General features: G+C 41.4%; 4 protein-coding genes across 5 annotated transcripts; 2 read left to right on the top strand and 2 right to left on the bottom strand.

Annotated features, from left to right (window-relative positions):
• On the top strand, positions 1-11,236 carry LOC138628667 (OX-2 membrane glycoprotein-like). Its single transcript, XM_069711834.1, has 8 exons — positions 1-140; positions 1,975-2,060; positions 2,236-2,365; positions 3,054-3,377; positions 3,961-4,290; positions 5,263-5,547; positions 5,944-6,045; positions 9,526-11,236. Exons 3-8 carry the CDS (start codon positions 2,296-2,298, stop codon positions 9,528-9,530), a joined length of 1,116 nt encoding a protein of 371 aa, XP_069567935.1. The 5' UTR covers positions 1-140; positions 1,975-2,060; positions 2,236-2,295; the 3' UTR covers positions 9,531-11,236.
• Positions 11,237-12,881: 1,645 nt separating this feature from the next.
• On the bottom strand, positions 12,882-15,292 carry LOC138628689 (uncharacterized). The gene is made up of 5 exons (XM_069711864.1): positions 15,169-15,292; positions 14,055-14,381; positions 13,899-13,949; positions 13,627-13,740; positions 12,882-13,447 (listed from the first exon to the last, which is right to left on the bottom strand). The coding sequence occupies exons 1-5, from the start codon at positions 15,242-15,244 to the stop codon at positions 13,371-13,373; spliced, it is 645 nt and encodes a 214-aa protein (XP_069567965.1). The 5' UTR covers positions 15,245-15,292; the 3' UTR covers positions 12,882-13,370.
• A 573-nt stretch (positions 15,293-15,865) lies between these two features.
• LOC138628688 (B- and T-lymphocyte attenuator-like) lies at positions 15,866-19,247 on the bottom strand. 2 transcript variants are annotated; one of them, XM_069711862.1, is made up of 6 exons: positions 18,742-19,247; positions 17,140-17,466; positions 16,898-16,936; positions 16,634-16,750; positions 16,495-16,529; positions 15,866-16,398 (listed from the first exon to the last, which is right to left on the bottom strand). In XM_069711862.1, the coding sequence occupies exons 1-6, from the start codon at positions 18,842-18,844 to the stop codon at positions 16,090-16,092; spliced, it is 930 nt and encodes a 309-aa protein (XP_069567963.1). In that variant the 5' UTR covers positions 18,845-19,247; the 3' UTR covers positions 15,866-16,089. The 2 variants fall into 2 exon arrangements, with proteins under 2 accessions (XP_069567963.1, XP_069567964.1); XM_069711863.1 differs by lacking the exon at positions 16,898-16,936.
• An 834-nt stretch (positions 19,248-20,081) lies between these two features.
• Positions 20,082-25,120, top strand: LOC138628685 (splicing factor U2AF 35 kDa subunit-like). The gene is made up of 8 exons (XM_069711858.1): positions 20,082-20,146; positions 20,608-20,695; positions 20,879-20,945; positions 22,899-22,948; positions 23,104-23,202; positions 23,594-23,727; positions 24,683-24,775; positions 24,849-25,120. The coding sequence occupies exons 1-8, from the start codon at positions 20,103-20,105 to the stop codon at positions 24,955-24,957; spliced, it is 684 nt and encodes a 227-aa protein (XP_069567959.1). The 5' UTR covers positions 20,082-20,102; the 3' UTR covers positions 24,958-25,120.
• The last annotated feature ends 1,206 nt before the right edge of the window (positions 25,121-26,326 follow it).

Raw genomic sequence — 26,326 nt, 5'->3', positions numbered from 1 at the left:
AGGCAGCAGGAACTCAAAGCAGTTCGCTTGCAGCTTTAATGTCTCACCCGTGGATTATGCTGCTCCAGTTTGTCTTTACCTGCAGCACAGGGAGCATCTCGGATCCAAGGAGGCAGCCCGGTCTGTGTGGATCTGTCGGGGTAAATTTGACGTCTTTTTTGTTTTTTTTAATCATGAAATATTCGTAACAGTTTAAGCCTCAAGCAAAACTGGTTTAAAATAACTTGACGATTTAATAATTGCATAGTTTTCACTTACTTCTCTGTACATTTTTGCCAAATCCAGTAAAAGAAAATTACCTTAAGTTTGTATTTCAAACTAAATAAATCACTATATCTGTCATGAAAATGGGATGTTTTTAATCTATTAACATTTTACAGAAAATACCATTTAACTCTCTTAAAGTAGCTGATTTTCCCCTTCTACCTATATATATTTACAACTGTAAAATTTACTTAAACTGACTGTATTTAAGCCATTACTTTGTTTTCCTGCTTGCATTTGTTGGACAAACCTTTCCTAAGAGCTGATGATCTATTTCTTGTGTTTTTCACTCTTTTCTTTTTGGTGATGTTTTTCATGTGTGTCAAATTCTTCAAGATTTTCTTACACTAAACCCGCCAAAAAGATTTACAGGCACAGGACTGGTTGGTGATGTGAAAAAAAAAAAAAAACTTTTTTATTTTCGTTGTTTTAAATGAGCTATACTTTCAAGAAAATCACATATAACATCTGTTTCCATGGACTGAGCCAGCTGTGGTGAATATGTTCAGTGCACATCTGGCTGTAGAGCAGATTTTTAGGATTTAAGTTGGCATCCTGGTTCCTCTTCCTCAATAAACACTTACTATCTCTTCCAAAAATTGGTACATATTGTTTGACTTTAAGTTTATCTGCAAAATATCATAAAAAATAATACATGCTGCAAAGTTTCACATTAAAAGCTAGTTGATTGATTGATTGAATCGCATTTGGCCACTCCAGCTCACTGTCAGACATCAGTGGAGCTTTTGTAGTGGAAAAGTGGTTTAAGTGTTGCCCAACAGGAGCACGCAGCATGTTTGAAGCCAGATGGTGGGCGCTGTAAAAGAGCAAATAACGCCGTAAAGCTCTGAGGTCTGGACCTGGGCTGGCTTGTGGTTTAGGTGGGTTTCTCTTTTCCAGTAGGTCCACTTCACTTCACTCGCAGGCAGTCTGATCAAAGGCCAGTTTATTTCCGACTCCTGCTGTTTACACCTTTCTGTCCAGGATGTGGAGAGCTGATCTGAACCCAGCGCGACTCTCAAGCAGATTTTACAGTGGCATCTTTCTATTGTCTCTCCTAAACAATGAGCTTTGCCACAATGTGGTGTTTATAGCCAAACCACCGCTGGGCTCGGCTGGTGTTTGCCCTCTTATTACACACACACACACACACACACACACACACACACACACACACACACACACACACACACACACACACACACACACACACACACACACACACACACACACCCTCTGCTTTACATATATACTCACACATGTTGTGATCACCTCAATGACTAATGTCTTGCATCATCATCTGGGCTCTGTAATTTCTTCGCGGCTGGATTTCAGCTATCGATTTTGAAATCCTTTGTTTTGCTGTCTAGACATTAAAGTGGGAGCTTATTTTGCTGTCGCATAATTACATGCTGACTGGGGAAGAGTGCATGCTGTGGATCAACCTGTAAAACCTCCATTAGACCCCAGGTGATGTTGCTTAAATCAGCAGCTGTTGTTGATGATGCTTATACATATTAAAGTGAACTAACTGCGCCATTGAGTGCACAAATTCCCCCCCAAAAAAGCAACAACAACAAACAAACAAAACAAAAACAAAGTTTGTTGTTGTTTTCTTTTAGCACTAAGCAAAGAGTATAATCTCTGACGACGCTGAGACGATGCTGTCATAGCTAATGTCATCTTCTGGCTTCACATTTCCCATTACAGCAGACGGCGTGCCAGTAAGATGCAGCTACGACTGTGCTGACCAACAGCAACTCGACTCAAGTCAGGACACTGGACAGCTGGCAGGGGTACGTCTGCATCGCAGCTGCTCCATTCATACTTCATTCTTTACTGCTTCTACATCTTTTTTTTTTTTTTTTTTAAAGTTGATGAAGCTGCAAGTTGTCAAAGTGTTTCATGCTGAGGTTTCCTTGTGAGGTTTGGGTTGAGGCCAAAGCTCAACGACGGTGTTTGTGTTTACAGCTGCAGCCTGGATGTGATAAAGGGTCAGCGTGTGACTTGGTAACCCTGCTTCGGTGTGCCATGTGTGGACCCGCCCTCCCCCTGTGTGTGCTGCTCTGGATCGCAGGAGCGACTGTCTCCACGACGCAAGGTACATACGGATGATCCTTCGATGAGATGGTCGCAGATATGATCAAAGTTTTACAGTTCCTCAAGATACAGGCAGAGGCAACCGTCAACCTCAACCATAGAGAGTGTGGGGTTTATGCAAAAAGAATACATTATTATGAGAGAAAAATTTAACCTCAGTGAGTTCAGTTTCTTTTTCCTGAGTTCTCTGCTGCATGTCTTCATTTTGCCAGATCTGGAAAGTACATACTTATTTACTACTTTTCTATAAAATTACCTGGATTTATTAGCTTGCTATAAATTTTTCCAAAATTTGACAAAAACAGCTAAGAATGCAACACAAATGTGTATATCAGAGGTATTGTTGTTTTTTCCTGCTCCATCAATCATCTAAAAAAAATCATGTAATAGGAAATATATCATTTACAGGAGCCATTTTACTGCAGAACCACCAGTGTTTGGACTCAAAACGTTAAGTGCTGCTTCTGTGGGGTTTTAAATGAAGGACTATATTTAAAAATGGAGTACTTTTATAGGGTTTGGTATTTTTACTGATATAAAGGACCTGAGCACTTATCATTAATTATTTTTTTTTTAGCTTTACAAATACAAGACAGGGTTATATGAAATATTCTGAATTCTTTAAAATGAATATTCAGACATTTACCCTAAAAAGTCTTCAGAAGCTCACTGTACCTGTCTTACATCAGGTCAGGTTGTAGCTCCTGCCAGTCTGACCGCAGAGGCAGGTCACCCCCTCCTGCTTGGCTGCAACATCACCACGGCAACGGGCGACACCATCCGGCAGGTGCGCTGGCTCAACAAGCAAGCCAAGGTCCTTCTGGCGTACGAGCCGAGCGTGCCGGTCCGCGTCAGCCACCAAGAGCCCAACGTGCAGCTCACCGCCTCCCACAACGACGCCAGCTACATCACCATCAAGAGGGTGCGGCCCGATGACGGGGGCTGCTACCGCTGCATCTTTGATGTTTTCCCCAAGGGCCAGCAAGAAGGCTCGACGTGCATCAGCGTCACTGGTGAGCGTTTAAGGAGCTCCAAATCTCTCCTAAAGACTACTTCCACCCTCAGAGAGTTTTATGCTATAGTATGAACATGTTTATACTGGAGAAACAACTTGTTTTAGATCATGAAGCCGCTTCTGTTTTCTTAAAGAACATCTTATCTTCAGTGAGCATTTTTCAGTGCTGCAACTCCACCTGACATTTAAACTTTCCTTTTTTTTTCTTTTTCCGTAAAGCCTTTTGCAACTCTGTTTATTTATAGAAGTCACAGGATTGCGTCCTGATTAGAGTCACACAGGGTGTTTGTTTTGCTCACGAGTCCCTTGAAGCAGGAAGTAGTGGGGTAAGGTCTGAACTCCCAGACCAGCAGGAGAGAAAGCCCACCCACTCTGCCAGCTTTTGGGGCTTCCTGTTTTTACTGTTAAATGTGCACACACACACATTTTGATTACTTCCAGACCTTCTTGTTGCCTCTGAACCTGCACACAAACCAGCAGAAAATGAATCCACCACCATCCAACCACATTATGACAGTCAGTATGATCTTGTTTTTTTGTAGTATTGTATATTAATCATGGTTGAACTTTCTTTGCTCCAGGTAAAGTGCACCTGGACGGCAACAAGACGGCCATAAGTGGGAAGCCGGCCACGCTGTCCTGCTGGTACAGCCTCCCTGAGAGGGTTCGCCAGGTGCTGTGGAGGAAGACAGCCGAGCAGGGCGACACCACCACCGTGGCCTCCTACACCAAACACGGCCACCGCAACATGGAGGAGCATTTCAAGGACCGGGTGAGTCTGAGCCGAACCCTGGGGGACACCCAGCTGACCATCCAGGCGGTCCGGACAGAGGACGAGGCCTGCTACACCTGTGAGTTCCACACGTACCCGGACGGCACGAGGAGCGCCACCGCCTGCCTCTCTGTTTATGGTGAGACTCTTATTGTAGGCATTTTAAATGATCTTGACACGTGCTGCACTGAAGGAAATGTGTGCTAGTGTGTGTGTGTGTGTGTGTGTGTGTGTGTGTGTGTGTGTGTGTGTGTGCGTCCCAGATACAGCTCAGGAAAGGGAAGCGCTGTGTATAAACAAACCACAGGCAGGCCTGAGGTGAGAGGTAGTGGAGGGGATCATTACACTACTGTTCTGACCAGCTGTGGAAACGCAGCCTCGTCTCCCTCGCCAACACTTAACCTCGTCCTCTTTTTCCCTTCAGCGCTGCTACTGCGCCAGGGAGGTTAAGAAAAACACACAATGTGAGTGTAGCCACTCTTAGACTTTAAGACGTTCCAGGAGTGTGAGTGGTTGTTGATCTTCCTCCCTGTGTTTGTGTGTGTGTGTGGTTTTGGAGTGATAATGAGGAAGGGGTGTCACTGAGGGGAAAGGGGCGATTCATTTGGGATGAAGCCCAGGGGATGAGTGCTTCACTGTTTCCCCAGACACAAGGCCTTAGTGTGTGTGTGTGTGTGTGTGTGTGTGTGTGTGTGTGTGTGTGTGTGTGTGTGTGTGTGTGTGTGTGTGTGTGTGTCCTTCTTGCTCTGCTAAACAGGCTTTGCTTTTGTCTGAACAGACGGAACCAAAGATCCAGACACACACATAAACACACACACAGTTAGTAAAAGCTGCTCTGCCTCCGTTCTCTGTCTGGCTTTTGTTTCCAGGCCGGCCTGTTGTGGGACGACTTGTGTCACCGTGTCCTCGGGGCAGAGAGATTGACAGTCGATGTGCTCTATCTGTCCATCTCCATTACAAATGCAGAGGAGCAAATCTCGGCCTTCTGTTGTGTGTGAATGGCAGGCTCAGACAAAACAGAAAAAGGCTGCAGATAGGATGAAAACGAGCCAAATATAATGCCACAAATTTATCTACAAGCAGCCACTGAACACAGTCTACCTTTCCCCAGTTTTACCCAAACCAGAGGTGAGCCAGGTGATCTCATCCTCTGGAGTCACCGAGGCCAACTGCACCACCCAGTCCCGGCCTGCGGCAGAGGTCACCTGGAACATCAGTGGGGAAAACCGAACACTAGGCCCGCCAGTTTTATCCGCCTACGACCAGGGCGACGGCACGACGATCGTCACGAGCACGCTGTTCTTCCAATCAGGGCCGATCCGTGACCTGTCCGTCAAGTGTGTCGTTCACCACCAGGGTTTGGAGAAACCCCTGACACTGTCCCTCAACTCAAACGGTGAGGAGTTTTCATGATTGGTCAAACACTTGATTAGTTAATGAACTTAAATCTACCACCACTGTCTCAACATGTTGCTAAAATGTGTAATAATTAGCTATACTTCCCATCCTTACGTGTGCTGAGGTGCAAGACAACACAGGCTTTCGTTGACACGTGTGTATTCTCTGCTATTTTAGTCACGGGTAATTATGGCTGCTTTGATGGGGCCTGAATCCTGTAAAGTCACGGCGTACGGGAAGGATTATTTTTGCATGAAAGAGTCTTTACTGTCATACCACATCACCTAACATGTTCAGTCCAGATGTCATGCATTTCACACGCTGCACTTTTAAAACCTAAACATTGTATTTGAGGCACTGTGTGTGTGTGTGTGTGTGTGTTTGTGTGCTGCAGTGAGTCCAGTCATGGTTATCCTCCTCTCAGTGTGCGGCGTGGCGGTGGTCCTCCTCCTCTGTCTGTGTGTGTGTCTCTGCAAGTGCTTCATCTGCACTGACGGTGAGTCTAAAGCTTCACGTCCAACATTTACTTCTCTCAGATGACTTAAATACTTCTGTACAGTTAGAAAGGTGCAGTGCCAGCGTTTGTAGCAGCTGGAAGCAGCACAGTTGTTCTTTGGTGGTTTTCTAGAAGCCCTTTAGGAAGTGCAGCCGGTGGGCGCACAAGAGCAAATTAGAGCACGTCATCAAAAATACTGTAACTCCTGTTATGAGAGGGTCTGAAAGTGGTTTTTCCTCATGATGGCTGCCAGCTTCAATCCCGGTAATTCAGGAAAACGTGGGTGAAATAAGTGAATAAGAAGCACTTTAAGCAATTCCTTAAAAGTTCAGCAGAAGACTGATGTTCTTCTGAGAGGCAGAAAAACAACTAAAACACAGGCCGAGCATTTTTAAATCAAACTTTTATTCATTTTCTCTGGACATTTCTGTATTACAGAAGGTCTATCGTGGGAGAAAAACACTCGCTGATATGCAGTGCATTTTGTTTATCTTGTGGGCTGTTGGGGAGGCCAAGTTTTGAGTGCCTCTTGTCATTATAGTGGCGATGATAAAGTGTTCACATTTCTTCTGGTCACACAAACAGAAAACATCCTGGGATTTTATGGGCCCTGAAACACCAAGCCAACCTCCAAGAGCTACAGCAGGAAAACCAAAGTTGAGCTGATACAACAACAAGTTCAATTTGAAGCTGCTGTCATGAACAAACAGTTAGAAAACGTGTGAAGTGTGGCCGCCGATAAAAGATGACTACTGCCAACAGTATGGGGCCAAAATAAACTTTCATATTTTCTGTTTTAACAATTTGTTATTGATAATTCAGTAAATTTGAGAAATTTAGTTGTGCAGGCAACAAGGGCGTCATCGAACTATAAAATATCTCACACTTACTAAAAACGCACTCAAAAGGTCAACTCACAGATCCTTTCCACATTTAGGTGCCATGATTGAAGCTTCCTTGTGTGCCATAAACACACCCGTGTTAACACCTTCCTCACAATCCCCCCTGGATGTCATGGAAACAGTGCGGTGCCAGCGTAATGTGGCACATGGACCGCTGCCCATTTCCCCTTTATCATTAATTTTCTGCACACCGAGGGAAGGCAGGAAAACCAAACCCATGCTGCAATGACAGAAGCTTTGGCTGAAGCTTGGTGTGCTCCTGTCGGCCAGACAGAAGTCGTAAAGGAAGAAAAACAAAAGGGGAGCTGACGTGTCAAGGTCAGGATGGTCCCACGGCTCATCTCGATTTGGCAATTTTGCTTTTTTTATTGTCGAGACAAATCCCAGCAAATGCAGATTTTTCCTACCTGCGCAGATCTTTTATGTGTAAAAAAAAAAAGACTCAATCAGAAGCGCTGTGATTAATGCTTTTCTTTTTTCCTTCAGCTCCACCTCGTCTTTGCTTTCCAGCACGATAAGAAATCACATACGTTACTGATGTCTTCAAGATGATAAGTCACTGACAGTCGCTTTCATTCAAGTTCCAAAACCGACCTCTCTCCAGCGCAGCAAAGGTCTCGATCCTGCTGCTGAGTGTTTGTGTTTTTGCCTGGGACAGTCTTGCGCTCTCAAATACTGTTTGCATGTGACTGGTTGTGTCGCGTGGGACGTGTTGAATAGATTGCAGCCAGGTCACTGCAGAAATAGATTTCTCTCAGGAAAGAAAGCTCCTGTTTGCTTGAGACTTTCCGCATTGTTTGGAAGCCGAGGTTTTCCAACTATGTGGATCCTGAGCAGAATAACAAGTGGTTGTGCTGATTGTCTTGAGTTAGCAGCCAGCAGAAAATACCCTCTTTCTTTCTTAGTCTAATCCCTCGGACCGAGGGGGAAGACAGACTTCAGGGGCCTCGATGAGGGAGCAATGACAAGCCCAAAGTTTGAAAGCCTGCCCAGTTGATAACAACGTCCCCTCTCACACTCGACTGTACAGACACACACATACTGTATTTCCCAGTCTTGGCTCAGCTGGGATGTGCCGGGAACACAGGCTGTTACTGTGAGGGGATTCAGATTGCAGTTGAGTGGAAGAGAGCTGTGATGAAAGTGTCTCGATGCCTCTGTCCTTATTTGGAGATGAACTGTAATTACATCAAACTCATGATGACAGCATTTATGAAAAATATAACAGTTGATTTTCGGGTACGATTCAACACGAGCATCTTTAAAGGTCCTTATGTGACACTTGTCTGGTGTTTCATTTGTGGTTTTTATATCCACAAAAAGACATTTTTATGGTTTGACTTTCTAAAAGCCATCAACTATATGTTGACAAAGGTTTTTGAGACACTTAGGAGCAGAGAATCCTTCCACAGATCCACTAAAGACCTGTGACGTCTGCGGCTGAAGTCGAACCACAAGCCGGCCACAACTACACCCATGTGGTTTCTTTTGAATTAGTGGGCGTTATTTAACCTCTGCCTTCTTCGATCGCGGCTGGAAAGAAGGGCAGATGCCCGAGTTGCTTCCAGTAAAATGGTGCTCGTCTATTTGTGGCTGTACTTCCATGATTTTTTTGCCCGGGTGGAGATGTACAGACGCTGACCACAGATAAGAGCCTTGTTTTTTTTTATTCATGAAAGCCGCTGTTTTCAGGGGCACTGTTTAATCTGTAGCACCGCAGGAAGTTAGGGGCAGGCACCTCATCCGGTCAAGAGGGCAGAACTGACAGATCCCTAAGTGAGTAGAGGGAAACTTGTTCTCTTTATCGTCAAAGAAACACAGCTTCCTAACATGAAGAAGGCGACACCTGCTGGTCGCTTCACTTAAGAGAAGTAATCCTTTTAATAATGAGACTCCTTTCCAGAGACATTCACTGACCTCTGCAGTGTCTCACACAGCAGAGTGAACTCATCACACTTGCTCTAATTGGCTTTTAGGCTACACGCGTTGATTCAGCTTCAGCATTATAGACTTTCCAAGCGAGCCCCCTCTAAATAACTCGCGTTGCTGCCACATGTAGACTGAGCGAGGTGTGGCAAGACGCTTCATTATAGCTGTGGAATTCCTGCAATGTTTCATTATTTTGTGCATGTGGTCTTTTTGGATGTGAGTGGGAGTTTTGGGGACTCTCTGAATATGTGTTTGCACAGACCTTTGTGTGCTTGCTGTGTTTATTTTTACATTCCTGTGTGGGATTTATAGAGAAATTACAACCTCTGCACATGACGTTATGACATTTCTGCACTGAGAGACTCTCACTCTTCCCAGGGTGAGACGTATTCAGTGATTCATGGATCTATGGAAGAATCATTTCACTTAAATACTGTAAAACAGTCCCAGAAACCTGACACACAAAGTGTCCGACCTTTCACCGATGAAATCTCAGGGGCGCCCTGTCGTGAAAAGAGTTTTACAGCGTCACAGGGTTGCGTGATTAAACAAAAATGGGGAATGAAATGTGGAAAGTTTCTGTTGGTATCGGGACAAAGGTGGCTGGCTGACCGGCTAACTCTCTCTCTCTCTCTCTCTCTCTGTCCAGACTGATTTGGAGTCCGTCGTCGCCGCTGCTTTGATGAAGGTCCAGCGAGCTCAGAGCCTGACCTAGCTGCTCAGCACTGTGCCCTTCAGCTCAGTGTGCAGAGGAAGGGAAGAGAGCTGCTGCCTTTGCTCCCATGAGCGGGGGAGATACTCATAGCGAGGACACAAAGTAAACAGAACTAAAACCACATTATTTAAAATTAGATATTACACTTACTGTAGAACAGTTTCTTTGATTGTCAATGAAATGCTGAGTTTCGAGTAGCACCCTGCAGAGATTCTGTCTTCGGGGAGGAAATGATGCTCTCTGCTTTACAAAGGTTGTTGCATGGTGTGCATTTATGTGTGTTTTCGCAAATTTCTGATGTTGAACACGACGATAAATTAAGTATTTGTAATAATTTTAGGCCGATAAATGCTTGAGTAGAGTGTAATCTACTTGAATGAAATAAGTAACTAAATCCTTTGTCAGTGGGGAAATGATTAGCTCCCATTCAAATACAACAACATTTTCTAGATTGTTCAAAACTCCTTAAAACCTGGTTTCAAATCTTAATTCCTTCTTTAGGACTTTTAATTTCTCATGACTAAAATTGACTAAACTTGCAGCAGTCAAAGTTTAAGTTGATCAGATCTTCTTACTGCTAATTAATTAAGGGTTTGATGCTCAGAAACTCATCATCAGGTGATGATGAACAAACAGCCACATCGCTGTCATCAGATTGTAAATTGCAAGTCCTGAATTGGTGCACAGATGTCTGTGATGTCATCTTTCTCCTAATGAGGCCTTCAACAAAAACAAAAAAAAGTGCATGAAAATGAAACAACCACATCAGTTGTACTTTACTTCTGCTTTCTGATTGCTGTGGGACACCAGTGTGGCCATCAAAAGGATGTTACAACGGCTGCAAGCCTTCTATTCGTGGCTGTCAGAGAGGAAGGATGATTAACAGGGTACCAGTTTCAAAGTTACATGTTACGGGAAAGCAAAAAAGAAGCTGGAGGACTATGAATCTTCACTTTCGGTGGACCAGCCCTGCGTGAGTTAGCCTGACAGGATGCTTTGAGTGGAACAAAATGAAAGGTTTGTTATTTATAGCTGCTGCATGCGGGGCAGAGAGGCCAGTCGACCTGTAACCTTGGTGTGCTCTGTGGTGAACACATCGCCCCACCCATCCCTGCACACATGAACCCTGCAGTTGTGAATCACTGGGTGAGTAAGAGACAGAAGGCTTTGTCTCTTTGGATGTATGTGTGTTTTAAATGTGAAACAAACTATGTGTGTGTGTACATTTCCTTGCATTGCTGTACAGTATTCTGACTTACAGAGCTGAACTGTAGGAAGCACCAGTGTTAACTTTTTATTTGGGAAAGCATTAATGTAGGCCTCCATGGGCTGTGTACAGTATTATAGTTGTTGTTTTTTGGAGAAAATTTAACTGGAAAAAATATATATATAGTCTAATAACAATAAATCCAATATCTAATTTTATAGTAAGGTCAGTTATCTGTGTATATAAAGACAGTTTTAAGGTTTAAATATTAATAAGCTGCTTCATTTTCCTTTCACTCGTCAGTGTCAGCAGCGGTTTTGAATTTCTTTTTTTTTTTGGTGTCTGTAAAGTTGTTAAATACCTTCCTGTCCTGGTGCTGAGGAGAAAGTGGATCAGTGCTGTGTTTAAGAAATAAAAACTTTATCTGCTGCTGTTTAACTGCTTGTTTTCATTGTCTGTATTTTAGAGGTTTTTGCGTAATGTTTTCATACACCCTCAAAATGGTCCAGACTGGCTTTTGACATTGTTGGGTGTTGACTGTGGGTGGCAGAGTGGGCTCACCCTGAACTTACACAATAGGAAACTCATTTCCTCCACAGCCCACTGCAGTGACTTAACTCTTTCACTCTCAGATCTTACGAGTGGCATAACAGCATCTTCAATCCTTTCTCTTTTTTTTTTTTTTTTTTTCTATCTGTGACTAACACAAATATTTAAAGCTGTACAGCTCCACCATTGTTGTTTCAGATATTATTTAAGTGAATCACTTGTGAGACACGTTTCCTGCCAAAATAAAAATTTTAAGTCTCAACATTTAAAAATCTCATTGAAAACTGCACAGGAAGTCAAATGTTACAGGTTGTAATGGCTTTTAATGTTGCTTTGAAAATCATGATAAATTTTGTTTGTGACTTGTGTTAATAACTTTAATTCAGTTGCAGAATAGGATGATAACGAGCAGCATTCAGAAACACTCAAACGCTGAAGAACTCAAAACTTTTTCCAAAGAAAGTCATATTATTTTCAACATTTATGCTTTCTATAACCATTTACAAATTCTGTTAAATCACCCTTTTTTTCTCTGATGAAATCCTCATTTTTTTGCCTCTTCTCCAAACTGAATTCATCCTGTTTTGTCCTAAACTGTCTCGCTGTAATATTTTCTCCAAACATCATTTGTTCTGTGCAGTCTCCACTTCAACAAAGGCAGGAAATACTTTTTTGTTTTTTGAGTGGCATTTGCCAGACTTATTTTGATTATTATCAGCAACCCTAATACCATTAAAGCAAATAATTTGACTATTAATGAAAACAATCTGGGCTTATCTGAAGGAAACTGTGTGCTTTCATTGTGGGTTTCACTTTAAAGCATTCGTTAAGTCTATGGAGTCACACTGCTCGGAAATAATGATTCACTCGCTTTTCATTTTAAATAATTAAGGGGTTTTATTTTCCTATGTCACCAAGATAATAACACAGCATTCAAATTTTTTTTTTAAAAAGACTAAAAGGTTTTTCATCCACACCAGTAGATGGCGAACTTGTTTAACTTGCTTTAATAAAGTAATATCAAGTTCTCCTTGTCCATCCCATTCATATTTTTTGTGCACAATTTCCCCACCTTGACTGCACTAAAATAACATAATGAACATAAGTTTATGAGCATATGGTGTGGTAACACACTTTTTTATGCTTCTCTTCAGGGACAGCTATCTCTACCTGCATGCGTCACCAAGGTGGTTGGTGGGCGATGGGTGACGCAGCCGTGCGTGTTGGCGGGATGTTTGTGAGAAGTAAGTATGTGCATCTACTGTATATATGTGTGTGTGTGTGGCCGTGCCAGATTGAGCTGGCAATGCAGGTGTAAGTCAATTTATATCACTTTCAAAACCACATCCCACAGGCAACAATGATCCACGTGCTTCGTGCAGCCCTGCGGACCCCCACCCACTTCCCCTCTTCTCGTCTACACTTGTTAAACATTTAGACAGAATTAACTTTTAACATACAACAAATTATGTTGAACCTTTATAGAGTAAATTTCAAACTTATTCAGACCTTTCATACTTTGTGACCTTTACAATCAAGTTCCACAGAGGTGGGTTGTGGACATTTTTGGTTCTTATTTTTTTAGAATGGAGCTGGTTTCAGTCTGAACTGAAATGTGTTGCTTCCTGGATTCAAGTCTGGAGAGAATTGATGGTTTGACGAACTAAAACCAAAAGCCCGGATGTGTGCATAAGAACTGTTACCTGTACAGGAAACAAAACTGTGTACCTGTCAGTTTGTCACGTGCATATTCAGTCTCACACAGTTCTTGTAAACAGTAGCGGTTTCTCGTGAGGATTTCACTTCTGTTTAATTACAGTTTGATTTACATGAATTTAAAAACACCAAATTAAATCAACACTAATACACACACACACACACACACCAACATATTGCCACATACAGTATTAAGAACTGGATTTGTAAAAAGCTGACAAGTCAATCAATAATTTCCATAGTATATTAGACAAATTTCAATAGCAAAGCTTAGCAGATTGATTTCATTGCACAAACATAACAGCTACTAATCATTTTCATAAATGTGCTTGTTGGCTTCAAGGGAACTCTGGCGATTTGGATCCGGTGCAATCCTGGGTTTTTCTGGACACAAGGTGAGATCTCATTGAATGTGCACCAGATTACATATTTATTATTATTGTACTTTGGCATTTTAATTCCTTTTTTTTTTTTTTTTTCCTTTCAGGAGGAGGTCTGCAAATGGAGCTGACTCACTGACCCTGAGGATTCAACCAGTTACTGTATGTAAAAATCAGTCTCACCTTTATGCATTTGCACAGATGCAACATAAATCACCATCACGATGATGATAAATGCCATGATTCCAATAGCACGGTACACAAATAACCAGAAAGACTTCAGAGTAGTCAGGCTCCCTGTGAGATAACAGGACGTTTAGATTCATAGAAGCGCCAATGTATGCACATTTAATTCATGCAAAAACAGCTTTGGGACACTTGCCCTGTGAAATGCAAGCTATGTCATTCAAGGCATGTGAAACTGCATTATGAGAGAGAGATTTAAGTTTTCTTACCCGACTCTGAATCTGAATCTGTCCATGTAACTGTGGTGAGCTCTACGTCACCTAAAAAAACAGTCAAATGGTCACGGAAAATGATCTTCAGTCTGATAATTTAGGAGATAATAAAGACTTCAGTTATGATAGGAAGAATGAAAAGCTTAAACTCACCGTAGACAGAGACAGTGATGACATGACTCACACTGTTTCCACTTTGACACAAATACTGACCTGAGTCGCTTCTCAAAATGGTTTGGAAGATCAAAAACGATTCTCCTTCCAATGAATTTATCATGTTTAACTGTGTTTTAATGTGACTGTCACTGCTGACATAGAAAGAAGGTTCATTTGGTTTAATCCAGGAGACTGTTGGTGTTGAATTGTTGCAGAAGGAAACGGAGCAGTGAATCCGAAGCTCTTGTCCAAGTGAGGCATTGTAAACTGTATTGCGGCGAACTTTAATTATTGTTGAGCAGTCTTTACCGTCAGTCTCTTCACCTGCGGAGGAAAAATGACAGTAAACACATCTAAATTAGGAATTACTGTCACTTCATAAATCAGTCTGAATTAGATCACAGAAAAAGCTGTGTGTTTTTTTTGTTCATGCTGCAGCTGTGTCCACCACATGGCGAATTCAGGTCAGCAAGTCATCAGAGGTATCTTTGTGGCTTAAGCTTTAGGTTTTATACCACCTGAAACAAATTCTGCCAAATGAAACAGGTTTAGGTTTACGTTAGAGTTTGAGTAAATTGAAATGAAGATTTGGGCCCAAATGTTTCCCAAGAGGTTAATTGTAAGGTTAAAAAAAAGTGCTGCTCCACCGTATTCACTCATTAAAATCACCATCTTTAGAAGAATGCAGGAAAAACATATATTTCTGCCCTCTTAAATTATTGTGTAAGAGGTCCAATATCTATTTACTCATCAATACAAACTTTATGAACACCTCTGAGGTGTAAACTATGAATTAATATCAACAATAGATCATCAAAGACCCCTCTTGCAGCTTCCTGTTCTGTCCTGCATGTTGAACCGTCGTTGATCATCTTTCTTTTTTCACATTCAGTCCAGTTCAGTTTTTTGGCCACGCTGTCCAGTAAAATATTTCAACACACCTGCTCTGGATTTATGAGGTGGATCAGCTATTCTGAAACCTTTTTTGTCTGTATAACCTTTTACATTTATATGATTGGTATTTCCGCCACCTATGTCCCGAGAAACAAAGACCGACCTTAACAAAGACCTGTTCAGACTTAAACTGAGCGAATTAGATGGAATAATTTACCTTCAGCATCCAGAGTGAGGACGAACACAGCTAACATCAGCACATGAAGGAAAGTCCGGCAGGAGGAAGCGTTCATGGTTGGTACTTGAAGAACCAATTTGTGTAAAGCACCTGGGTATGTGAGCTTTATATCACAGTATGTTATGTGGTTGACTTTACTTCCTGTTTGTGATCACGGTGGCCTTTGGAGGATGTACTACCATTACAGATAATGCACACTCTACACTGTAGTACACTGTATTTATAACAGCACAAAACACCTTTTTTTCAACCTTAATGAGCGTGAAACTTTTAATTTAAAGGTAGTTGATTGTTGAACATGAAAAACATTACAAGTGTAAATCAGAATCACAGGATTTGAATTTAAATCAAACAGTTATGAATACACATATTTTGATTGCACAAAATTAATCATAATACATTCTCTATTTCCCCCAAAAATCACAATCAATACTTACATTACTCAATAGTCATTCATATTGTCAGATAGTGAGTCAGTAGTTGAAATGAGACAAGTATGAGACCATTACTGTCATCACATGATGTTTTTCAAAAGTAAATTCAAGTCTGACTTGCACAAACAAGACATTCAAATCAACATCACAAAAAGACTTTCGGATTGATAAGGGATGTCTTTTATACAGTGGGATGACTTTGAAACCTCATTTCAGCTCTTTTCCTACATACTTCTTAGTTTCACATCAACATATACAATGAAAAAAACAAAACATTCAGCACAATGTTAGTCTGTCCCTGACTGGTTTCTCAGCCCATTTGTTCCTGCTGCAGATAAACTCCTTGCAATGAAAGAGTCTTTTGTATCCCATTGTATCCCACCGAGCTCCTCTGGAGGAGATGTACCAGTGTTAAATGTTCATCAGTGATCTTCTAGTGTGATTTGGTCCAGCAGGTTTGGGGTCTTTATCCCACACGGATAGCTGCGTACTCTGATCTCTCCTCCTCCGGCCTCAGCGGCCAAGCAGCAGCCCTCGCTGGCAGCTGATGGTTGAGAGCTGCATACACAAGATAAGTACTTTCTTCCTGCACTGTATTCCTCTGCCCCTCTCGGTCCGTCTGGCCACAGCGCTGCTCGTGGTCTCCTGATAATCTCAAGTCGTTGGGTTGCCTTGGCGGCATCTTTCTCTTGGTTGACCTTGGTTGGCTTCCTCTTGGGGAGGGCTGGCGGCTCATATGAGGAAAGGGTTGCTCTACCATGGGGATCTCAATGTACTGCAAACATCCCAAGAAACGATGTTGAATTAAAATGACTGAAGGTGTAAAAACAGGGTGAGGTGGATGGAAGCTGGAGATGTATGTTTGTCTCACCTGATTTTCAGCGTCTGTCTCTTTCTTTGATTTCCCTGCAAAACATACAGTTTGGTGAAATTAGTTACTGCATACCAGTAGTGTAAGTGTCTTACATGGACAAGAGAATAATATATATAAAAAGATCAGAACACCTCACCTTTACACCCTCGCATTGATATGACGGATATAATTATGACAATGATGACGAACATGAAAATCCCAGCTGCAGAGTACACGTACATCCAAAAGTCTTCTGATAGTTTAGGTTCAGAAACTGTGAAGAAGAACAGTTTGACTCAATATTCGTTTAAAAAAAAAACTACAACAATAGAACAAATGTTTTAGGATTCAGATTAAAGTTAGGAACAGGAAAGCATTGATAGCAAATATACTGTATGTGTAGTACATTTAGTCCTCTTACTTGTGTCATTCATCTGTGTCTCATTAATCTCACTATCATCTGTAAAACAACACAGTGTTCAGTGTTGATGAGACAAAGATTGGAGTGTAAATAAGTTTCATTTATTGTCAGATGTGTTTTATACTTTAAAATGTAGCTCTGCTTTTGTATATTCATTATTCAAAGACGGTTTGAAATCTAAGCTGTACAATGTGAACACTTATTTAATGGGTCATAAATAAATTAATGAAAAACTCACTCACCGTAGACAGAGACAGTGATGAGATGACTGATACTGTTTCCACTTTGACACAAATACTCACCTGAGTCGCTTCTCAAAATGGTTTGGAAGATCAAAAACGATTCTCCTTCCAATGAATTTATCATGTTCAACTGTGTTTTAATGTGACTGTCACTGCTGACATTGAAAGAAGTTTCATTTTGTTTAATCCAGGAGACTGTTGGTGTTGAATTGTTGCAGAAGGAAACGGAGCAGTGAATCCGAAGCTCTTGTCCAAGTGAGGCATTGTAAACTGTTTTGCGGCGAACTTTAATTATTGTTGAGCAGTCTTTACCGTCAGTCTCTTCACCTGCGGAGGAAAAACGACAGTAAACACATCCAGATGAGGAATTACTCTGTCAGTTAACTATGAACCAGTTAAATGTGAAGCTGGTTTACGATAAAGAGTTTAAATTAAGGCTTTTCCAGACAAAACGACTTTATGTAGAAAAGGTTGATGGAAGTTGTTACATTACTTTACAGACACCAAACTCTTATTTGAAATACACAATGGAAGCCTCAAAGCAGTACTTGAAGGGAAAAGTATCATCATATGCAATAATACGAGATCAAAAGAAAAGAAAACGTGGTGCATGACTGACTGCTGTAAAAACGAAAGCACAAAAACAACTGAAATACCCTGAAAAAATTACTCTTTCATTTCATTTCATTTTTTTCCATGAGTGGAAAAACGATTTGCGTGCGATCCAGCAGGTGAAGGAACTGCAAGTGATCCCTTCATGGAAAATGTTAAAGCCACATATCTCAGTTCCACCTTTTACATTTTAACCTACAGATGTCCCACTGATCTTAAGTCACGAGTTCATTCTTGACCTTGAAAACAGCAGCTAACCAACTTACAGTGTCACCAGAAGGTCCATCTAACAGCCGTCCTGGAGCTTTTGATCATTCGTGATCCTAAAGTGCTCAGAAAATCGACATGAATCCTTGAAAGATTGCATAATTTGGAGTCTTAACATTTCAGGGATGTTACACAGAGGTGTACTTAGTTATGTAGCATACTGTTTGTCAGTGACACTGGTCGGATTGTGTGAATAAAGTCATTTACATACAGTCGTTTTTTTTTTCATTTAAAAATAATCACGTCAGCTGTTTTTAAAGAGAACGGACACACTGCAAACAGAAAATTGGCCACAAAAACAGCCTCTGGTTGTGACAAGTCACATTTTTATCCTCTGAAACAGACAATTTCAGTTCAGCAGACATTTGTGGTAAAAAACAATTTTTTTTTAAATGACATGCTTTTAAAAACAAGTTGCACCTTACTTGTGTTACAGTTGAGATCACTTTCAATAACCGACATGTCATGCCAAACTGAGATGATTGTTGTCTTTGGGATGTAACTATGACACACCTGTCCTTTTAAGTATTTTCATAAGTCTACATGCTGTGTGGACATGTACGCTGCACTTTAGAGTTCATGACCTTCACGTCAGGCCTCCAACCTTAACCAGAGAATTTGGATCACAAAAAGCAGATGTTACAGTCTGAACGCCTGCAGGGAAAAGAAATGTAACACTGCACAAATACTGAGACACGCGAACATGTAAAAATATTAACTTACTATCAACGTTTACGGTGAGAAGCAGCATTAAGATGGACACATGCAGGACAGTCCAGCGGTGATCAGCCCTCATGATGGAAACTCTCCGAAAACCTCCTGTCATCTTCAGTCGCAGCGAGTCCAAATGAAAAATACTCCAGCAGGAACATCATTTGATTAAACAAAATAGAGAAACGCTGAGATCAGAGCTGCTTTACATGCTGCTTCCTCTTTTTGCTCACTCCCTTCCTAGCTCTGCCTCTTCACCCTCTACGTAAAGGTGCAAGCGTGAGTCGGTGGGTGGTCTTTCTTCTGCAAATCTTCCAAGTCCAATTCGGTGAAGCATATCAGATCGGGGGTTTCCCACATGACCCTGCTGCCACAGCTGCAGCTAACATCCCATGCTGTTTGAACATCTCTGTCTGTCACACAATCGTTTTTTATTTCTGAAGTTTGTTTCGATCTGTGCTCCTTCTTCATCACTTCTTGGCAGCGTCTGTGGTCGGCCCTCTTCAAGCTGACTTCCTCTCTCCTCTCCCTGCTATTCACCGTCTGCGTCTCCTGCAAACTTGTGCGGCCTCGTGCAGAGTGCTGTGGTTTCACTAGAGGATATAATGTACAGTCATTTTGCTGAGGAGGAGATGAGGAGGCTGTGGCGTCTTGGGCTTAATGCCTACTTCATTGATGTGCGTTTGTGGCTTTTATCAGAAAAAAAAACATCAGCTGTTGGAATCTGTCAATCAGCTTCATTCAAGGTTGAAAGGACTCCTCCACCAGCTTTCCTAACACCCTGATGATGTCAGTGTTGAATATGAATGAGCTGTACTATTGTTGGGGATTCGACCCCTGAGATACTGGTGTAAAGATGAATATTGACCCGCTACAGGTTTCCGGTCAGAGAACATTGCCTTCAAAATAGTATCCAAGTAAAAGTACAATATAAACTTTTGGAAGCTGCACTATTATATGAGCTGTTTGTTTTACATGTACAATATTAATTAGCAGTGTGCGTTTCCTAAAAATAGATAGATGTGGTATAAGTATTTCATTCCTACTTTATATCATGAGAATTGTCCTTGAAAATATCCTATAAAAAGGAAAAAAGTATCTTAAATCCAACCTGTGCTTGTAGAGGAAATGACCCCGCTGCAATACAGCGACAACAAACAGCTGATAAAGCACAGATTGGATGACTAATGTTTGGCTTTTTTTTTTTTTTTTTTACACAATAAAATAACTGCTGTACAATAAAATACACATTTTCTGGAACAACAGCGAAGCTGTGCGGTGTTCAGACGTACTGCAAGTCAGCTGGTCGCGACTGCGCATGCTTAACCCCGCTACGTAATGACGTCGATGAATACGTTTACGACGAGCCGAAAATGGCGGAGTACCTGGCGTCCATTTTCGGCACAGAGAAAGACAAGTAAGTCTTGTTTAATATTTATGGTTTCTGTTGGCTAAACGGTGAGTTTTCCGTGACGCATGTTTGCAGCGTCCTTCTTCACCACCAGCGGGGTTAAGTTTGTAGCATCAGCTCCGCTGAATGTCCCAGTCGAGCTCGCATTAGCCAGAGGAAGCTAACGGTCAGCTAACGCATTGAATGAAACTCATCGAGGCTCCTGAAGCAAAAAAGTTTGCATCCAAATGTTCCGTTTTTAAAAGTCGTTCACCGGTTCGCTGGCACACCCGTTAAAAGTAGGAAGCCTAACGTGGTGTGTGATTAAAGTTTGTCCCATTTTATTGCGATAACGTGAGAATAATACGGAGTATTGGACTTCACTGGTTCTGACCAACATAATATTGTGGTTGAGGTGATCAAGCATTTTAAAATATATCAAACACGATGTCAACAAGCATGTGATGACGACTTCACTCCTTTTTCAGGGTCAATTGTTCCTTCTATTTTAAAATCGGAGCTTGCAGACATGGAGACCGCTGTTCAAGATTGCACAACAAACCCACCTTCAGCCAGGTGAGTATCTCACCCAACCTGTCTCTGGACGGCTCTATTTTCTGAAAAAGACTTTCCTTTCGCATGTAAACGGGGAGGTTTTTTGTGTGTGTAACTCTTGTTGTCAAAGGATTTTGTGTTCAAGAGATGTAAACAAACTGATGCCATTTAACCAGATCTCCTTTTTCTTTCTGTTCTCTGCAGACCATCTTGATTCAAAACATCTACCGAAACCCCCAGAACAGCGCGCAGACGGCCGACGCTTCCCGCTGTAAGTCCACGACTTGTGAGCAACCTCCCAAAAGCGTTGTTCCCGTGTAAATGACAAATGTGAGGTACTGCTTCAGCCCTGCCGGCTGGAGACCCGGTCGGGTCAGCGCTTCATTATTTATCAAACACTTTGTTCTGGTGCTTTCACCGCCTGTTATTTTCACTTGGGTAACTCGGCCTCCACGTAATGAACAAGTGTCCGAACAGTGATGCCAAAGCAAACAGTTCTTGCAGACTGAGAAGTGTTGAAGGTCGATATGAGCCCAGTCGAATAGAGCTGAAGCAGAACCTCTCACAGGTAGGTGTGTGATGAAGTCAGAGGGATTTCAGATGTGGTTTTGTTTTTTGTTTGGAGCTGTATTCAAACTGCGTCCAGTGGTCTTTTGAAAGGACTGTGTTCACTCTTGATATTGATAGAAAACCTCAGTGTTTCATGTGACTTTTATTATCAACGCTCTCTGATCGTGCACGACAATTCAGAAGACAAGTTGAAGTCGCATTTTTTTTTTTTTTTTTGTATGCAGCCTTTGATCATTCACTTCATTCAGCATCTGATTGTGTAGCCAAACAGCTTTTCACTCTTCACCCAGTGGAGATCATCCAGCCGTACAAATGAGTGTCTTACAACTGTGTTTTGCAATGTTGCATCAGAGCAGTGGAGTTAAAGAATGACATTTTTCATATGATTCATGAGTTAACAAAAAAAACACAATGAGAAGAAATAACTGGTGTTTGAATCGTTCTGTGTTTGATTTTGTTTTTAATCTCTGAAATAAAAAAGAAAATTCTCTGGACCTGTTTTAATCATCATTACAAGCTAAACTAACTCAAAATTGTTCGTCGTGCATCGTGCAAGTATAGATCCTTAAACTCTATATCTGCCACTAACCTGTAATATCACCGAAAAAGTAGTTGGTAAAACATAATAAAATCTTTTGAAATGATCTAAAAAAACTAAAAAAAAAAAAAAAAAACAGTGAGGGGGGTGACAATAAGCCTTTATTTATGAGATCCTTGTGAATATCCGTCACATATTTAGCTGGAGAAAATCTAATCACAATTTCTTTCCTCCCCAGCTCTGTACTCGGTTGGATTTTATATCACAGAAGCTTACGTTTTGTATTTCAGACCATTTCCCTCTTGAACATTTACCTTCATAACCTTCAAATCTCTGCCCAGTCTGCTGATGGTTTACACTGTAAGTTCTCCCTTCATCTGCAGGACCCTCCAGCACCGACTGCACTTAATTCATCATATCACACCGCCCTCACATGAATTTGGTTCAGAGTAGCAACATGCCCTCTAGAGATGTCTAACGCAGCACACCATTTCCTGGAGTTACAGTTACTGGCCTCATGCTGGTTTGCATGTTTTCCTGGTTTAACTCGTGCAAAGAACAGCTTTTATTTCACATCCTCCATTTTGCTGAGGTGATAGAATTTAGATCTATAATTGTAACGTGCTGTTTTCTGTGTTTACATTTAACAGTTTCGCTCGATTTTTGCTTCTGATTCATTGAGGCAGGTTCTACTAGCGATGCCCACAACTTACAAAATTCTCCTTCATCTAATAGCCAGGGGTCGTCACGGATTAGTTAACCTACATTCTGCGGTATGACGTCATGACCCCTCTGTACTCAGTGTACACATAGTTACACAAACAGTTTTGTAAAGGAGGTAAAATATTTGCAGATGTAATGTTGAAATAAAGCTCCACCAATCAGGAGAAGAGCTCTAGTTTTGACTTTGCTTTTGTGAAAAATGTTAAAAGGTTTGTGTAGCATCCAATAACACATACTCTTTACCTTTTTGCTGTTTACAGGGTGTAGCTATTATAGCAAGATGTTATGTCGCCACAGTTAGATTTGTTTGTCACACAGTCCATTAGAAGACTGCCTTTTACCACCAGTGTCTGTCCATCTTTGCCCTGACTGTTCCTTGTCGGCATTTTGTAGGTGCCGTCAGCGATGTGGAAATGCAGGAGCACTATGATGAGTTCTTTGAAGTGAGTGACCTTTTGTGCTCGTTACTTTTTTTTTTGGTTACACATGTCGCGCGATGCGACATCCCAACCTCGTCATCTGTTTTTGTAACGGCTGAAAGGAGACGCAGGAGCAGCATGCCAGCGCTAAAATGTCCACATTTTTATTTCTGCCACAGGAGGTGTTCACAGAGATGGAGGAAAAGTATGGAGAGGTGGAGGAGATGAACGTGTGTGATAACTTAGGCGACCACCTTGTCGGCAATGTCTACGTTAAGGTTGGTTGAAAGAGGATGAACTAACATCATGGGAATTTAAACTGATGATATAAACACACCTACATTTTGTGAGATCATTTTAATGATTATGCCCTGATACAAAACTGCCTTGTTAAAAACGTAGTGCCCTGTCATTAGATAAATAGATAGATAGTTAGTTAGTTAATCAATCAATCAATCAATCAATCCCAAAGGGAAATTCTTTCGCTACAGCAGCATCTATAGATACGGGAAAGAAATAAAATAACAGTAAAAAAAAAATTTAAATATAAAAATGCACAGTATCTACAATAAAATAGAATAATTAAATTAAAACTAACTAAACAATAGTACAAATTAAGTTAACGTTACTGATGTTATATAACTTATTATGCGTGTCCTGTGTGTGTAGTTTCGTCGTGAGGAGGATGCCGAGAAAGCAGTTATGGACCTGAACAACCGCTGGTTCAACGGCCAACCCATCCACGCAGAGCTCTCCCCCGTCACGGACTTTAGGGAAGCCTGCTGCCGCCAGTATGAAATGGGGTGAGTATCAAGAGGTAAATGATTTAAAAGCAGTAATTTAAACATTTAAATGTAATAAAACATTTTATTTTTCTTTGGTCTGATGAGTTGGTAGCTGTTAGAAAAATTACTCAGAGGCTCGGTTCAAAATCAAACATATCGGACATTTATTCTTGCAAGAAGGAGCAAATGCATGTAGTCTCAAAGAAAGATGCTCAGCATTGCTCAACGTCACTCCTCCGTAGGGCAGCTTTAGGTTAGGTTAGGTTAGGTTAGGTTAGGTTAGGTTAGGTAGTTACTTACTTACTTTATTAATCCCTGAGGGGAAATTTTTTCAAATACATACAGTGTATTTTATATTTTATACAGTGTGACAAACAATTAACAGTCGCCCCCAATTCCTTTGTATCTGCTTTCGTATGGTAATACTGACTAGATTTGCAGGTCACAAGATAAGGACACAAGGGAGTCGTCAATTAGATGTGGAAAGTAAAACAAAAGGAGTCACTTGCAAATAATAGAGAAACAAAAGAAACTTTTCGGAGCCACTTGAAATGAAACTTTCCTCACTTGCAAATAAGAAGAGACAATCCTTTTCTTTCCATCACAAAGCTCCACATTTCAGGACAAGACTTCACTTTGGCCTCAAAGACCTCCTGCAGAATGAAGCCATGCCTGATACACTGCGCTGTATGCAGCTCATCCTTCACCTGCATGGCCACTGAGAGAATTATATTTTCTTTTAAAAACAAAGATAAACTTTGTCCTCACGCTCATTTATGAGTCCCCCAGTGATTTTCCACTGGATCGGTGGTTGTTTGCTCTGCCAGTGATAGGAGACACTGGGGAGATAAAGATGAGGTGTTCTGCTTGGTGGGTTGGCATGCTCCTCAGCATGTCACTGAGAGCCAACTTTTCCTCGTGGCACGGCTCAAGGCCAGCGAGTTTTAATCCTTCATGTGCCATTTTCCCCCAGAGAGTGCACCCGAGGAGGCTTCTGCAACTTCATGCACCTGAAACCCATCTCACGGGAACTTCGAAGGGAGCTGTACGGCCGCCGCAGGAAAAGGTACAGAACTCGTAAAAGATTGATGCTTGAGAATCACTTCAAATTTGTCAACTGACCTCTTCTTTCCCACCAGGCACCGCTCTCGCTCGCGCTCCCGGGAACGACGCTCTCGCTCCAGGGACCGACGACGGGACCGCGAGAGGCGGAGGTCGAGGGACCGAGAGCGCTCCGGAAGATTCTGAAGGAAGCCCAGATGGACCCACCAAACCCCTCCCTCTTATCCTGGCAGTGATGACAACGTTATTTTCTTTTTTTTGGTGAATTGTTGGAAGTGTTTTTTCGTTTATTCCCTTTTTTTAAGACGAGCTTGTGTCGCTTTCTCAATAAAACAGATTTGTAACTGCACTTGTACAGCTTGCTTTCGTGAAAGTTTTCGTGGAGACTATTCACAAAAGGAAAATGCTGATTCCTTCACGCAGCTGTAAAAAACAAATCACACCTGGTGAGCCTTTATAGAAAGAAATTTCACACAATTATAAGGTAATCCAAGATGTTAAAATAGTGTTTCAAATATTTATGAAGTAGAGTCACATCTAACATGGTCTGTTGTGGTCTATATTTCAGGGTTAATGTCCTGTTCTTGGAGGGATTTTAATATTGAAATCTATCCTGATTCATTTTATTCTGATGCTGCTAATACTACTTATTGTCCACTTGTCGGTCCTATTTAATGTCTTCTCATTGCCCTCATATCATTTATCTCTTGAGTTATTGACAGTCATTTCCCTTTCTCATAAACATAGTTGCAGATGGAAAATGTCCTTCATGATAGATGGGTATTACTGATGTATTGCTGCAGATACATCTTAATTTCACTTTTAAAATATATCATCCGTTTTCTATAGCACTCTATTTAGTGTCACTTGTGGTGAATGATGTAATATGAACTGAAATGTGATCAGCCACTTATTCAGGACTTCCCCCCACATTCAGTGCTGTTTTCTTGATAACACTAATAAAAACTGTCTACAGTGTAGTGGACTACAGTAATAGTGAAAGTAATATGGATTAAAGTATGCTTTTAATTGTACTTAAGTACAGTATCCTACTCATAATATGTAGTATCATTAGTTAGTGGCTAAAACATGATGTTTTTTTTTAAATATATATATAAAAAGAACGTTTCAAAGTTGATAAATTAAGTTGGTAGGAGCATAGTAACCTTACAAAAATTTAATTGCATGTATTGCGATCAAAATAACCCCCGGTATATGCTGACTAGACTGTTGAAATCCTGACCGGTTATATCAACAATTTATTAATAACGGAACACCCATGAGAAGTTCTCAAGATGTCACTGACGTCCGTGCAGTGCGTGTTGGGGCAATAAAAGGTAAACAGATGCCGCGGACAAGTTCAACTCAGCGTTTTCCCAAACCCAAATCGAGAAATCTCCACTTTGATTGGCTGAGCGGACCAAGCCGCCGCCCCCACCGCAGCCAATAAGAGCGCGGCCTCAAACTATGCCCACCTCCTCCCACTTCCGGTCCACGTGCTCCGTCACGATAACCGATGTCCTCTTTTTCTCCTTTTTTTTTTTTTTTTTTTTTT

This window comes from Brachyistius frenatus, unplaced genomic scaffold (genome assembly GCF_029030835.1).
Source record: "Brachyistius frenatus isolate BFR_SWC_R1_liver_20210118 unplaced genomic scaffold, ASM2903083v1 Contig_103, whole genome shotgun sequence".
Taxonomy (NCBI): domain Eukaryota; kingdom Metazoa; phylum Chordata; class Actinopteri; family Embiotocidae; genus Brachyistius; species Brachyistius frenatus.
The sequence above is the reverse complement of the archived record's forward strand: the minus strand, read 5'-3'. Positions and strand labels throughout refer to the sequence as shown.